Source organism: Triturus cristatus, chromosome 11 (assembly GCF_964204655.1).
Source record: "Triturus cristatus chromosome 11, aTriCri1.1, whole genome shotgun sequence".
Classification (NCBI taxonomy): Eukaryota; Metazoa; Chordata; class Amphibia; order Caudata; family Salamandridae; genus Triturus; species Triturus cristatus.
Genome location: NC_140594.1, coordinates 420,025,156 through 420,041,837, shown reverse-complemented (window position 1 = coordinate 420,041,837; position 16,682 = coordinate 420,025,156). Strand labels below are relative to the sequence as shown.

At 46.7% G+C, this 16,682-nt stretch overlaps 1 protein-coding gene across 2 annotated transcripts in view; it reads left to right on the top strand.

The window, feature by feature from the left end:
• The window catches only part of LOC146784360 (all-trans-retinol 13,14-reductase-like), a 141,246-nt gene that overhangs the window by 57,049 nt on the left and 67,515 nt on the right, over window positions 1–16,682 (top strand). For both annotated transcript variants that reach the window (XM_085636194.1, XM_085636196.1), the window contains exons 3-8: window positions 9,243–9,481; window positions 9,927–10,128; window positions 11,380–11,577; window positions 12,370–12,492; window positions 13,840–13,978; window positions 14,168–14,277. In XM_085636194.1, coding sequence (XP_085492320.1) covers window positions 9,243–9,481; window positions 9,927–10,128; window positions 11,380–11,577; window positions 12,370–12,492; window positions 13,840–13,978; window positions 14,168–14,277 — 1,011 coding nt within the window. The remainder of the gene's footprint in view (window positions 1–9,242; window positions 9,482–9,926; window positions 10,129–11,379; window positions 11,578–12,369; window positions 12,493–13,839; window positions 13,979–14,167; window positions 14,278–16,682) is intronic.

Here is a 16,682-nt window from a genome sequence, read left to right as displayed (position 1 = left end):
TCACAAAGTCACGAGTGGGAGGTGCCCAAGACGCAACGACCCTAAGCACGTACCGGGGCCCACACAAGAGGTACAGGGGAGGCCCTGGCGGATCAGGCAGAGCGCGACAGTGGCGCTGGAGCGGCCGCACACCAAAGCCCCCCACGCCAGCAGAGACGGAGTGCACCCGGCAGCCCAATGGGGGAAGACGAGTCACCGGAGAGAAGAGCGGCAATGTGTGCCCAACCGTCCTCACTCACGACGCCAATCCCCTTCCTACCCAAACCGGGCGAACCGTCGATGAAATAGGAGGATTGGAGGGAATACCTTATGAATTACATTGAAGCCCTGGAAGACGAAGCGGGGGAAGCATTCCCCAGTAAAAGGAAAAGAAGGATCCTGTTGCACAACCTGGGCCCAGAAGGAATCAGGGTGTTTCAGAACATTGCCCCCACGCCGAGGCAAGCAGCGGACGATGATGTCTTCCAACACGCGATAGACGACTTAAACAAGCACTACAGACCAGCGGTATGCACGTTTATTGATAGATATAACTTCCAGCAAAGGAAACAGGCGGAAGGAGAGCCCATAGACGAATACGTGGCGGCATTGAGGAAATTGGCCTTCACCTGTAAGTTTGGCACGTTGCACGACGAATTTATAAAAGACCAAATTGTCATGCACACCACCAACTCGGCGATACAAGATAAGTTGTGGGTCAATGGCGATGCAACGTTAAAGGAAGTGATAGTCATGGTGAAGAAGGTGGAGCTATCGAAGAGATGCGCGGAAGCGGCAAAGAAGGAGGCTGCCCCGAAACCCATGGTGAACAAAGTCACAGAAGCCGAACCGCCGGAGAGAGGCAAAGGAGCAACGGGAGACACGAGGACACAGGCCAAGTGGTCACCCAGGCCACCTCCGGGGAAGAAACCAGTCACGGAAGGCAAGGGCATGTGCTACAGATGCGGCAGCAGGTCGCACCCAGCACACGACAAGCGCTGTCCGGCATTTAAGGCTAAATGCATGTTTTGTGGATGAATCGGACACTACGATAAAGTGTGTCGCCGCAAGCAGAAGACAAGAGCAGTCAAATATGTCACACAATAGGTGGAGGAAGACGTAGGGAATGAAGATGACGATGATGACAGCGTGCTATGCATAGACGAACACGTGATGGGGATAAACTGCAACCGATCGAAGAAACCGCAGTGTGACCTGGTGATTGGAGGGGAACAAATTCAGATGGTAGCCGACTCCGGGTCCCCCTACACCATCATACAACGTAGCGTCTGGGAGGAACAGTTTGAGGACCACATTGGAGACCACCTGGAGCCCCCGGACATCCGCCCGTCACCTTTACAGGAGAACCCATCCCAATGGTGGGATACCGGCGCCTGGAGTTTAAATTCAAGGAGCGGCACGCCAGTTGCAAGCTGTACGTAGCGGAGAAAGGTCCATCGGTCCTAGGTTGGGTAGACCAAGGTGATCTTGGAATATAGTTGAACCCAAGCGCAACCACCCAAGTCTTAATGACCAGTGACGAACAACAACCAGACGTGGGGAGGCTGAAAGCAGAGTTCCCCAACATATTTGGAGGCAAAGTAGGAAGACTAACCAAATTCACGCACAGGATCGAGCTCAGAGGGGATGCCCGACCGGTATGTCACAAGGTGAAAAACATCCCCCTAGCAGCCAGATACCAAGTGCAACAGGAACTCCACAGACTGGAAGAAAACGGCATCATAGAACCGATCACGAGTGCGGAGTGGTTGGCTCCGTTGGTGGTCGCCATGAAGCCTAACGGAAAAATACGGTTGTGTGTGGACTTGAGGGAGCTGAACAAAAACATCATAGTTGAAAGGTTTCCCTTGCCACGGATAGATGAGATGCTGGCCAACACCAAAGGAATAAAGTGGTTTTCAACAATTGATCTCACGTCCGCCTACCACCAGATTGCGCTACACCACTCCAGTAAGAAGCTGACGTCCTTAATAACCCCCTTTGGGTGCTACCAATTCCGCCAAATGCCACTTGGGTTGGCTTCGGCAGCAGCCGTATTCCAGAAGCCTATGCACAGTCTATTTCGCAAGATCGAGGGAGTGCAATACTTCCCAGACGACATCCTAATAATGGGCAAAGACAAGGCGGACCATGACACCAAGTTATCCACCGTCCTCCAAGTGTTGGAACGCAATGGACTCACGGCGGAGTGGGAGAAGTGCCGGTTTGGGATTACGTCAGTTACGTACCTGGGGCATGTGATCAGTGACCAGGGGATCACCCCCAAACGGTCCAATGCCAAGGCGATATGTGATGCTCCGCCACCCAAGTCGAAAGAAGACGTAAGATCGTTCCTAGGCATGGCGGAGTTCTATAGCAAATGTGTTCCCCACTTCACCACGAAGACGCACCACTTGAGACAACTAATACGGAACAAAACCAAATTTGAGTGGACTGAGGAAACGCAAGAGGAGTTCCGCAGGATAAAAGCGGACATCAGCACGGCTGTTCCGCTGAGCGGATGTGATCCCCGGGCCGGGACAATCCTGACGACGTATGCCAGTGACCGGGGTCTGGGAGCAGTCCTTATGCAGGAATTGGAAGGCGGAGACTTGGCCACCCTCAGCTTCGCATCCCGATCGCTGTCGCCCACGGAACAAAAGTACAGCGTCATAGAAAAAGAGATGCTAGCAGTAGTATGGGCCATGGGCAAGTTCCGCCAGTTCTTATGGGGAACGAGATTCTGATTGAGGACTGACCACAAGCCCTTGATCAAAGTACTAACATCGTCAGGACATGCCACGGCGACGCCCCGCATCGCAAAGATGACGCTGAAGTTGTTGGACTACAGATATGATGTGGAGCACATCCCAGGGAAAAAGAACAAAGTAGCCGACTACCTTAGTCGAGCAGCGGCCATGGGGGAAGCCCCCAAGACCTCGGAAGACGAGGACTGTAAAGTAGCATTCATGGACGATCACGAACAGGTGATAAGCATGCACGAATGGAGGGAAGCGTACGAGACCGATACAGACATGGAAGCAGTCAAGCAATGTGTCCTAAGGGGATGGCCGGAAAAAAAGCACTTGGGAACAATGCTTAGGAAGTTCTTTGAAGTGAGGGAAGAGTTGTCTGTCTGCGACCAAGGGATCTTCCTGAGGAGAGGGGAAAAAGTAGTCCCCCCGAACAAGTTGATACCACACCTGCTGACTCTCATCCACGAGAGCCACCTGGGTATCGTCAAGACAAAATTGAGAGCGAAACAGGTGTATTGGTGGCCGGCGATGGACAACCAGATAGAGAGGCATGTGCGGGAGTGCAGCCAGTGCCAAGGAGTGGACAAATCCCTGAGCCTCCTGCGACCACCCCTGGGGAAGTTTGACAACCCGGTGAATCCTTGGGAAGACCTGGCCATAGACATACTCGGGCCGATACTGGACAAGCAGGGCATCCAGAAATATGTGTTGGTTCTTGTGGACAAGTACTCCAAGTGGCCGGAGATGGAGGTACAGGAGGATATGGATACAGACAAGATACTAAAGTTCCTAACGGCAGTATTTCTCAGGGAAGGCATCCCACGCTCCATCCTAAGCGACAATGGGCCTCAATTTGTGTCCGACAAATGGAACACGTACATGGCGAGGAACGGCATTTGGATAAAACACATGTCGATATACCACCCCGTGGGGAATGGTCAAGCCGAAAGATTCAACCGTGTCATCATGGGGTCGGTGCAAGCGGCGATTGCGAGCGGAAAGGACTGGGAAAAGGAACTGAAGAGTATGGTGTGGGCGTATAGCCTGTAAAATTCATACCAGACTATAGGTTCTTTTAGATATGAAATTTGATCAATCTACATTAAATTCATTTTTGATCAAATATTCATTTTTAACCTCACATCACTCTCTTAGCACTGCACTTTACAGGAGCCCTCGACTATTTGGGTCCATACCCCTGCAGGAGTTTATTTTCCTTCCGGGTTTCACTAGCCTGTATACCTGAGCGATCTGCCATCTCGGGCTCAGACAGTGATTCCTTGGAGTTCCAGATGACGATGCTCCGCCAGTAAGGGTGGGCTGATGGACTCCTTTCTCCCGCAGGGGTGCCTCAACTATTCGCAGGTTCTCGTACACACCTTCACATTAACCGTCAGTTGGCTATTTCTGTTTTGAATGGACTGTACTTCTTCTTTTTGTTCTATAGCGTATAGGATCACACCTACCAGCACGGGGTACAGCCCCTTCCAGATCTTGAGGGGTAGAGACCCCTTTACGAAAGAAAATGTGGAGTGGAAGGAGCGAACCATCACGAGCAAGTGGTCGCCTGCTGTAGTACGTCACAACCTAGAGAGAGCTCAAAAGATATATGCGGAACACTACAACAAAAGGAGAAGTGTCAAAGAGACGGAGCTCGAGAAGGGAGAGTGGGTGCGTGTTAAGTTGGCCCAGTTGCGAAGGAAGGGGGACAGCAAATTTAGCGCACCGATGCAGGTGGAAGAAGTTTACAACCGTTCTGCCCTACTCAGCGATGGGAAGGTGTGGTCGCAGGACCGCATGTCCAAATGCAACAAGATCATGCAGTGGGACGGACGGGGAAATGGACAAGGGATACCGTCTCGGACCCAAGGGACTGAGTCAAGGCTAGCAGACAACACATCAAGCAACCCAAGAGAAAGTGGAGGTGAAGCGGAAGTAAATGATGATGAGGGTCTGGGTAACTCGGAACCTTGGGGAAGCGGTAGCAGATCTCCGGGGGAAGGAGTGTCCCAAACACCGGGAGGGAAGGACAGAGAACCTCCCGAGAGAGCGCAGTCCCTGCCTCAGGCACTCCTGTGAGGTGTACCCGGAGCGGAAGGACTGTGGTGAAACCAACGAGGTTTAGAGACTTTGAGATGGACGACTGATGGGGAATGCACGCAAGTAATAATTTTCTGGTTATTAATGTGTAAGGAAAAAGGGAGAGATATGCACGCAAGTAATAATTTTTCTTGTTGTTTATGTATAAGGAAAAAGGGGCGATATGTAGAGTTGTGGTCTAGTCGTCGCGCCGACGCGATGACGTAGGCGCGCAGCGGCCATTTTGGACTTAGTAGCACCGAGTCTGTGCACGGGGAAGACGGCCCCCGGCGCTCTCCCTCCGAGAGTAATTATCGTTTATAAAAGGAATAAAGAGATCATTATTACCACATACCTGCTTGTCCCTGCAATCATTGTCCCTGCAAGCAACCCACTACATCACCTGTCTCTGATCTGCTCCTGTGGGCAGGAGGAGATGGAAGTTACAATCTCTGCCATTAAAGCCTTGCATCTTCCACGTGTGTGTGGTGATCAAAGTACGTGTTTTACGGAGCATGAAGAGGCTTGAACCAAAGGCGCAGTGCACGCAGTGTTTTTATTTTATTCAGTTTCAGTGAACTCTGGAAAACTCACTAAACGCTGAATGCACTCACTTGAACTTACATAAAACATGCAAATCTCAGCGTTGTGCGTGTTTTGTACTGCTAACGATTTGTCAATAAATGCACAAAAGCCACTCACGAATGCGAAGCAGGAAAATATGTATTTTACACTCAGATATCAGTAGGACCCCTTCAAATGCATGCGTCTCTTTTATCGCTTTTGTTGGCAAATAGGAAAACTTTTATCCGTCTGTGATATGTTTATTGCACCTCTTACCAGTAATACTTCTGAGAAGATACAGTGATGCAGTGCTCGGATGTACAGTGCTGTCTGTGGTAGAGAGAGATGGCTGAACACTGCCCTCCAGTGCATCAGTGTCTGCCTCAAGTACTCGCCCAGGATCACATAGGCAGGGGGCCCCCTGCAGCTGCCACTGTGGTGCCCTAACCTCTCACCAGTAACACTTCTGAAGAGATGCAGTGATGAACTGCTCGGGGTGTGCACTGCTGTCTGTGGTAGAGAGAGATGGCTGTACACTGCCCTCCAGTGCATCAGTGTCTGCCCTCAGGTATTCACACAGGATCCCAGATGCAGGGGGTCGTCCTGCAGCTGCCACTGTGATGCCAAAGATTGAACCTCTCAAAGTAACACTCCTGAGGAGATGCAGTGATGCACTGCTCGGAGTGTGCACTGCAGTCTTCGGTAGAGAGAGATGGCTGAACACTGCCCTCCAGTGCATCAGAGTCTGCCCTCAAGTACTCGCCCAGGAACACATAGGCAGGGGGCCCCCTGCAGCTGCCACTGTGGTGCCCTAACCTCTCACCAGTAACACTTCTGAAGAGATGCAGTGATGCACTGCTCGGGGTGTGCACTGCTGTCTGTGGTAGAGAGAGATGGCTGAACACTGCCCTCCTGTGGATCAGTGTCTGCCTCAAGTACTCGCCCAGGATCACATAGGCAGGGGGCCCCTTACAGCTGCCACTGTGGTGCCCTAACCTCTCACCAGTAACACTCCTGAGGAGATGCAGTGATGCACTGCTCGGAGTGTGCACTGCAGTCTTCGGTAGAGAGAGATGGCTGAACACTGCCCTCCAGTGCATCAGTGTCTGCCCTCAAGTACTCGCCCAGGATCACATAGGCAGGGTCCCCCTGCAGCTGCCAGTGTGGTGCCCTAACCTCTCACCAGTGACACTTCTGAAGAGATGCAGTGATGAACTGCTCGGGGTGTGCACTGCTGTCTGTGGTAGAGAGAGATGGCTGTACACTGCCCTCCTGTGCATCCGTGTCTGCCCTCAGGTACTCACACAGGATTCCAGCGGTAGGGGGTCCCCCTGCAGCCGGTGCCCAGTCATGTCAGTTACTTGTGCGGCCTCAGGCTTTTTATTTCCTTCTCTCACCAGCAAGAGAATAACAGTATCCAGCGGGGTTACATGTTATCTCCTTCACCGAGGAATAAACGTTTCCCCCATGTAATTGATTAGATCTTTTCACTTTAGTAAAACCTTTCTTATGAGGTGTCAAACTCTTGTTAAGCCTTTATTTTTCCAAAATAGTGCTGCCACAATATTTAATAAAGGGCCAGTGACAGGACTAAGTGATCTAATTACGACTGTTTACATTTCACAATTTCCATATATTACAAGTGCTTTTTTACCAGGCTTGGGAACTTTTTTCCGGAGCCGAACATATTTTGGGGCCTCCTGCTCCGGACAGCTTTGAAACTATGATCCAATTTTAGCTTTTTCATGCCCTCCGAGGACAGGTCACTGACACTGCTTAAGCAGAATGGTCCTAATTCTAAATGTTTTTTCCAACTTATATTCAGGGATGGCCATGTGTGTTTTTAATATTATATTATAGCAGCAACTCACTAATATCATTGCAAAGAATCTCTGCAACCCACTGCCATTTCTCATTAAAGGAACTTTGTTTTATGGATATTGTATGCTGCTGAAAAATATAAACACAACATTTCTTTGCAACATGTCTGCAGTAGTGTCCCACAATTACCATACAAAATAATTTTTTATTCAAAACAATCTATGTTTAAAAATCATTCAAGACTCTCAGTGTGAAGATCAGAGCTGGATCTATCTAGGGCCCCCTGAGAGGCTTGGGCCCTGGGCCAGAGCCCACTTTGCCCATGCCTTAAAACATCACTGATCTTTGGTCACTGTTTTGGGCAGGGCGATTTGTCCCCACAATCCAGTTGTATTTTGCAAGGCTCAAACCCTGTTTTCCAGGAAAACCTCCAGTAAAGCCACCCTTGGAACAGAAGAAAGCTGTGTCTCTGTCCTCAATCTGGGGCCTGTGAATGGCTCTCTTGCCAGCTGCACTTCTCTCGTACGTCTTGCTTGATTGAGGGCGGTGAACATGCTCGATGTCCTTTTACAACTGGTCTTAGTGAGTTGAGCACATTAGCCCTAGAAAGTTCATCTTCAGTTCCTTTCATGCTGATTTTCAAACACATATAGTTTGCTGGGCCCAGCATAATGACCTTGCATGATTCTGACACACTCTCTCTGTTGAGAAGAAGAACAATGTGCCATGGCCTGACAATAGAAAGAAGCATTGGAATAGCCAATAGGTCTCGCCTTTGGGACCTTATAAGTGCTTAGCCATGCAACAGTTGATGTTGTTGCAACAAGGATATTGTGCTGGATTACTAAACACTTATAAGGTCCCAAAGGCGAGACCTATTGGCTATGCCAATGCTTGTGAATGATGCTGGAAAACTGCTTATTATGTATGCGGCATCAGCTGCTTTTAAAAAGATGAACATGACACCCCCCACCCCAAGTCAGCGTCTGGTGCGGTGACACCGATAGCACCGCCCTAGAGCCGGCCCTGCTCATATGTGCATCCCATTTCAATTTCTTCTAAATGTCAGCCCCAGATACTTGTAAAAGTCCAACACTTCAACAGGTAGAGAGTTCCGAACCCATCTGAACTTCGTGAATTTTTTCCCAAAACCCATTATCTTTTTTTCTCTCTTTTTTTTTTTAGAAATTATTTTTACTATAAATTTCCAGAGACTCCAGTTTCCTTTGTAAATTCAGGGGGTATAACCTAAAAGTATCAAATCGTCTGCATACAGCACGCATGGCACACGCACTTACCCTGCTCTAGGAGAAAAATATCTTGATAGATTTAAAGTTGTTGGCAAATCTACCAAAAATAAACAAAAGAAAGTAGCTACTCCATACGCATAATTTATACAGATCTTCATTTCCCTATATTGCTTATCTTAGTTTGTGATTAATGGCACATAAACTGACCTCTGATGGCAATTTTGCTGGCATAATAACCTGCACAATAACTCTGTGGGGGTCATTATTACTGGCACAACAACTACTCTGAGATGTATCAAAAGATAGTTATCATTTGGGCTGGTCAGTTTCTTTTTGGTGAGGCCATGATCTGATGACTGGTTCTGAGGGTGGTATATGTGGCACATGGCAACTCCGCGTTTCACCCTTCTGAAGTTGACAAATGAAGTACAGTTATGTCGCACAGTACTGATAATGCCTCTCATGTACAGACCCACAAAACAGTGATTTTGCTATAGAAAACGTTATGCAAAGAATCATGTTATAGCTGATTTTGGTAGGTTTACCAGATTCATGTGTGAGAACTGCCATAGTATTTTTTAGAGCTGCCCTGATTATTGGCTCATTAATTGACTGACCTTGATGACTGACTTAATGACTGAGGGTGGCATGGTCGTTAGTATAACAATTTACTAAATACATCGATGAGCATAAGGGAATATGGCAGAATGCTCAGAAATTTGCTTTCGAATACTCTAAGAGTGTGAATCCTAATTGTGGAACGCATTGAATCCCTATGTCTGGCTTCTTTCAGGAATCCATTATATTGGAGGGATGGAGACCGGCAGCGTGCGGTTCATTATGGACCAGCTGACTGAAGGGCAGCTGCAGTGGGCACAGATGGACAGTCCCTTTGATGTGGTGATTTTGGGAGATCCCTGTACCAGCAAAAGGTACCTCCTGCACAGCGGGACAAAGGAGTATATAGAAGGATTGAAAAAGCACTTTCCAGGGGAGGCCAAGGCCATTGATAAATTCATGCAGCTCGTGAAGGTAACAAATGCACCGTTTCTTGGAAAATAAGCAACTTCTGGTGTCACCGCATGACTGGCCCTTACGGGTAGATGGTGAGATTTTCCTGGGCGGTAGAGGTCTCCAGAAAACTGGTGGGATGAATAAGATTGGTCCTTCATAGCAAAGTGTACACTTCAGTGGCACTTTGTTTCAAGTGGTCACTTTAGGGGCATTCTGCACTAGGGATCTTACCAGTTTGCCTCACCAAGTAATTCTCCAATAAATGAATTTTTAATGTGCTGTTGCCGCCAGTCTTTCCTGTTTCTAGACCGAAGGCCTGTTTTGTGGGCTGAAACTGATTGTAAATGTAATGTGATGCTCCTCCCTCTCATGTAATAGGAAAGTAAAGCCGGGGAGCTTCACTGCTGCCCTATCTTTGTCGTACATTGTTCAGTGTTCGGTTTGCTGTCTGGTTTTCTTTCAGTCTGCTTCCAGAAGCGTATCACACCTTGCTGTCCTGAAAATTATACCCCTTCCTTTGGCCAAATTCCTTGCTTGGACAGGCTTGGTCGCCTGGCTATCTCCGTTCTTTAAGCTAGCATCCAGGACAGTCACACAAGTGGTGAATGAGCTGACCGAAAACGAGGAACTACGAGCTGTGCTTGGGTACATCTTTGGTACTTATGGTATGTCACCTCTGTGTATATTGACAGTGCTAGTTGGACTTATACCTTCTTTGGTTGATGCCACCTTCCTGATTTACAGCATTCACTAGGGTTGCCAAGGCCATTAATCTACACCTGACTATTCATCTCCTCTCTCCTTGGGCTGGTGCACCGTTGCACGGCAAACATCCTTTATTACGAAGTCGGAACCACGCTGTGCCTTTACAACGCCGGCAATAGAATGAAAGTGTTGTTACCACGCATTCATTTAGCACTCGAGTTGCTACAGCGACTTGCTTTAGGCGGCGCAATGGTAGAGTGGTGTTGGATTTTAAGTCCAACACTTTCCCTACTGTTGTGAAAACTAGAGTTGGAATAGTAAATGATACTATTCTAAAGTCCAGCGCTGCCCCAAGGCAATTAGTTGTAATGAATTGCATGGTAAAGGAACGTGTCGTAACAACATGTTCATTCAAATGCCGACATTGTAAAGGCATGCATGCTAAACGCATGCAGGATTACGTCAAATGCAAAGGCTGGCCCTCCGTGGATCTACAGTGAAGACCTTCAACGGGTGCGCCAGGTTACCTCGCCCAACCCACTACTTTCATCTGGGATCAAACATTTGTTGGGAATGAGTTGTGTCTGCAGGTTAATATGTCCAGCAGTTCAGTACTTGCCGACCCAACTCTGATATGGACCTATTGATTCCAGAACTTAGTAGTCCATCCTCACACACTGACACATGCTCACTTTCAGCACTTAGAGCTCAGTCAGGCTCCATGCATGTTCCTTATTTGATGAAGGCCATTGGATCTCAGACATGGGAGAATGCACAGACCTTTATGTGAAGAAGCTGGTAATTGCTTCCCTTCTAATACTATCAAAGTACGGGTAAAGAGGCCTGCACCCCTGACTATAGAATATGCTGCAAGCACTGCCAGTCCTTCGAAACCTGGGTATAGAGGGCCATAACCACTATATTGGTTCTGTACTTTGGGTTCTCCTGAGTATTAGAACCGTGGTATGAACACTAACAAGAGTAAAACATGAATACTTCAAGTGGATTTGCACAGTTGTTTATAGCACTGTGGGGGTGGAGGGTGAAAATGCATAGTGCTGTCTGAAAAAAGTGCAAATGCAGGGTGCACCTCTTCATAAAGCAACGAGGAGGAATTTCAAAAAGGCATTGTAACCATAATCATTAAAAAGTGTATCTTTCTAGATGCTTTAGTCATTGACTCCTAAACTATGTTTCCTCCACTGGTGTAGGCATCTTCCCAAAGGATGCCAGCTTCGCCTTGCATTCTATTCTTATTGATCACTACCTTGAGGGCGCGTGGTATCCGAGAGGGGGTGCCAGCGAGATTGCCTTCAGCCTGATCCCCGTCATTGAAAAATCTGGTGGTGCCGTTCTCAACAAGGCCCCCGTCCAACGCATCCTTCTTGACAGTTGCGGAAAAGCCTGTGGTGAGTGCTCTCTTATCTATGGGGCTCTCCTCTGTGGCACCGCATAATGTACAATAAGACCAACGTCACTGTTTTATAATAATATGGATCCCGGTTTTATGTTTTTTTTTTTTTTTACATTTCCGTCTGTATTTATCCATATTTCTATTTTGATAATTTTATCTCTATGATCCATGTTTAGTTTGAGTTTTGTGAAAAAATGAAGGTGAAACTAGTATATTTTCACATTTATTAAACCAATGAAAGTACACTCATACATGAATGCCTGACAGGTTTCATTTATATAAACACCCATTGATAATAAATCAATGCACTTGTACGAAAACATAAACATTTTAGTATCAAACGTGTGCACATCCACAGCTGTTCCTTAAACGTATCTCTTGTTTAGCTCCTTTACCTGTTGTTCCCAAAGCTATTGGCATGGCAGCCAGGAATGACCTTCATAATCACTCAAAGAATAACCTCATTCTTTTTTTAGCCACATTTAAAAATAAATACAGACCGAAAAAGAATTGTTTTCCCTCTGTATTTATCTGCACGAATCAGTAAAAACAGAAAAAAGGGAGCTTTAATTATAATGGAAAATGAAACTATTCTATTTTTTGTTTTTAGCTGGTATTGTAACAGTCTATGAAAACTACATAAACATATTTTGAAGGTGTTCAGGTTGGGACATAGAAAAAGGGAAGCTCTGCCTGTGTATGTAATGATTTCGTGTTTATCTATAGAAAATTCAGCAATGTTGGTTTTGAAAGACCTCCCCTGACGTGGAGCTCCTTTGTATTTCAGGTGTTAGTGTACAAGCGAAAGGCCAGGACCTGGTGAATATTATTGCCCCAGTTGTGATTTCAGATGCTGGAATATTTAACACCTATGAGAAACTTTTGCCAAAGGAGGTGCAGAGCTTACCTGGTAAGTGGATGTCTTATGGGTGATCTGTCTTGTGCACTTGTATCTTGAATGACCCTGTTTTGCCTGATTTACCTAGAAAACGTTTTAACCCAGGCTCCAGGTGGGGAGTGCAGTACTCATTATATTCACCAGAAGTCCTATGTACTAAGTATTGGAATAAAGCCATTTGGATGTAAAGGGTTTACAGATTGGGACCCTACTAAATTATTTTATGATTTTGCAAACATGCATGATATAACTAAAGTGCAAACTAACTTATGGGCCACTTTCTCTCTTATACCTGCTGATGGTGTCTTATCCGTTGTCATGGTGATTTGTACTATAATCGTTCCCATGACTGTTATGTGTGTCCTATTCACATATTTTTCACGTCATGTTTAAAAGAATCGTGTTTGTGTTCCTCTGATAGTCTTTCTGGTTACTCGATTTTCAGTCGGGGGCTTCAGTGAGTCTTTGTCGCTGTGCCTTCAGTGAGACTTTTTATTACTTGTTCTGTCTCTGATGACTTAGTTTATTGGTCACTTGTATCTTCAATGAGTCCTCCTTATACTTCTCTCTGCAAGTCATTTTACGGTTCTCTTTTTAGGTCTGGCGTTAGCCAAGACCTTTTGACTTTAGGTTAAATTATATGTAAAAAACACCTAACTATAAGGGCTTTTTTGCTAGCCCTCGTCATTATTTGGTCTGTTTTTGTCATTCAAAGTTTTCCTGGCCCACTACAGCATCCAACTTGGGGCAATGGGTCATCTCATTGAAGCTATTGGCTAACTATACAGTGAGTGACGGCATTCTGCCCTTTCACAGCTTCACACAAGTAGTTCCCTTCAGTGCGAAGGACTTCTGTGGCAATGTGTGTTTTTAAGAGCAAGCAATTTTGTTTTGAAGGTAGGCGGGCAGTTTATAAAAACCATGTCAAAACGAAATTAGCATTCACAAATCCAGAAGAGTGGCCAACTTCAGGCTGACCAGCTTTGCAAAAGTGTAACAAGTCTAGTTATATTCTTTTGTGTCGCTTCAGTGAATTTGAATACATCTCCTTTTGTTTCTGCAGTGAGTCTGTCTGTTTACTGACCTTAATGAGACTTTTCTATTTGAATCCCCTCTTGTTTCTTCAATGAGTCTGTTTAAAGCTTTGGTGTATCCTTAGAATATGTTTATTTACATCCCTTCTGGTCTATGAGCCCAGCATATTGTCTCTACAGTGGGTCCATGTTCATTCCAATTTGCATTCTTGCAATAAGTCTACTGTTGGGCTCCTGCCTCAATGTTTCTTTCCAGTCAGCTGTACATGTGCACCATCCATTCCTAAAGCATCAAATGGTCACCGGGCTTTTTCCTTTCTTCCAGAGATTCGCTCCCAGCTCAGCATGGTGCACCCCGGCGCCGCTGGAATAAGCCTCTTCTTGGGCATCAGAGGCACGAAGGAGGAGCTGGGACTTACTGCCACCAACTATTTTCTGTTCCCTGGCAAAGATTTCAATGAATTGTAAGATGTGCCATTCATTCCTAGAACAAAAAGATGGCATATGTGTATGTGTGTAGGGAGGCACTAGGGGTTGATTCAGAAGAGAGAAGTGTCGGACCACAGGGGTGGGAATGGAAGGACATAGTTAGTTCTAAAGGACTTTGGAGAACACTTATGTCTCTGGAATGACTGACTTCCCCTTTTTTCCAGGGGAGTTCGCTACTTCAGTGCAAATCGGGAGGATGCTGCAGGTCATGTACCAATGATGTTCGTGGGCTCGCCATCGGCCAAGGATCCCACCTGGAATGAGAGGTTCCCAGGTACTGCCAATCTTGACTGTGAAGCAGCAGGATGCTATGGGATGTTTTCATAATTAGGATAAATTATGTTATGCCATTTGTTTGTCCTTGTAGCAGTCTTGTCAGTCTTGGGTACATTGTTGAGATCTCTTGTCAACCATGATCACAGTGGCATGAGGAGTAAGCACTGTTGAATCAAGTCAATGATTCACTTAAATGATGATTACTGAGTGGATTCAAGGAGTAACCCATTTTAGATGGACTGTTAAAGAGCATGTTTGTGTTAGGGTGAAATTGACAGCACATCCCAGTTTGTGGAACTAGATGGTTATCTTTTGCCATCCACACCTTGTCGACTAGATGCTTCGATGCTGTATTGCATGCATAAGGATGCAAGTGTGCTGTCTATTCTGTGTTTGTTATGGGTGTTGGTAGAGGAATGTCATTTACTGTTGAGGTGGTATTACTTTTCTAACTATATGGCTTGGGTGCTATGTCAGGCAAGGGCTCAAGATGGCGGTTGAATTTTTTCTGCCATTGTCTGCGTTGATGGGCATTTATTTTAATCTCTGTTTGTTAAATTTTCAATAGGCAGTAAAGCGTAATGTTGCATGTCTAGAGGCCACAGTCATACAATGTAATTACATGCAATATATGGACCAGAGAAAGAAAATGCAACCCCAAGATATGTGAAACTAACAGCATTGCGTTTACAGCTCAGAGCATCATGTACAGAGAAGCGTACAATTCGACAGTTACAAATAGGCCACCTGCTGCATGGGAGACATTCTTGCCCTGTATCGCAAGGCATCATCTGGGTCAGGTCAGAGATTCTCACATAGCATGAGACCTCTAAAGACAGACTGATTGGTTGTTCCGTCTCTTGGTCTGTCTCATGCTTCATACATTCCTGCAGTTGTGATTTCTATCTGGTAGTCTTCTTACCTGAAGGACACCCATATGTCCTTTCGGTCTAGCGATTGGAGGCTACAAGGTGGCATACGTCTTAGCACGTTCATTACATAAAATGACATCCTTGAGCCAGTCTTGCATCTTTGGGTAGGGATCCCTTATCCATTCCTTTGCCACTCTGCATTCGGCTAGTGCAACAGCACAGCCACAAATTGTCTGGAAGGACGCAGTATGTCTGTGACATATTTCAGCAAGAATGAATATATCCCAGCATGCCGTAACTTCTTGACATAATCTGTAATAGGCAAATACATCTATTATGTTGGTATCTCCAAAATCATGTAAATGCATGAGAGTAACAAAGCCGTCTTTGGGAAAGAGCTGGACAGGCTTTAGCAAGACCAGGTAGGTAAGTGTGTGCTACATTGACCTGTCAGCCGATGGCGGCTGGGCTATCAGCAATGGGCATTTCCAGGGAGTAAATCGGTGTCCTGCCAGTACTCTTGACCATTAGCCATAGTGCCCCAATGTGTGCACCTGACTGTCTATAGGTACTTGCCTTGCCTGAGCAGCTTAGTGGCTAGTACTCAATGTCCCTGCCTCTATCTGATCTCTTTCTAGGGACAAGTAAGAGTAAATCCAGTCGATGGCAAAGAGGGATTGCGCACCAGAAAGTCTCTCTTCAAATCAGGCACTGCAAAACTGCCCAACTCATTTGGCAGTAAATGTTTTCACTGGCACAACCGGCAGTTCAGAACTACCCCACACAAGTGTAATGAGCAGAGTGCGCAGCTTGGAAGAAAAAAGCTTACCTGGTGGTAGTGCAGTTCAGCCACCCATGGACAGGGGTCGCTGATCAACCTGAACTGCCAGTTTCGTAATCTCCAAGCTACGGTTGTGGATGAGGTTCAGCTCTCGGTTTGTGTTCAAATAAAAACGAGGTAACAAACAAAATCCTCGCTCCAGGTCAGAAGGTATTACTGTAAAGAGCTAGTGGTATTGTTATTTTCCATAGTATTTCTATATTGGCATTTCAACTAATGTATGCCCCACCCTCTCCAACATCTCTATGGCCCCGCTTGCAGCCTTCACAACATTGTCTCCTACGCCGATGACACCAAGCTAATTCTCTCCCTCATCGATGAACCCACAGCCGCCAAGAGCAACTTCCACAACGGAAGGAAGGCAGTCGCCACCTGGATGAAGGACAGCTGCCTCAAGCTCACCTCAGACTCAGCTCCACCCCCTGCCAGGGATGACTCCTGGTGGCCTGCAGTGCTCGGAACCACCCCCTCCACCCCTAGACCACACACGAAACCTCTGTATCATCTTGGACTCCTTGTTCTCAATGAACTACCAAATCAAAGCTGTCTCGTCCTCCTGCTTCCACATGCTCCGCCTGCTTCGGAAGATTTTCAAGTGGATACCCACTGAGTGCAGGAAAACTGTCTCCCATGCGCTCGTCAGCGGCAGACTCGACTATGGCAACACACCCTATGCCGGCACCATCCAAA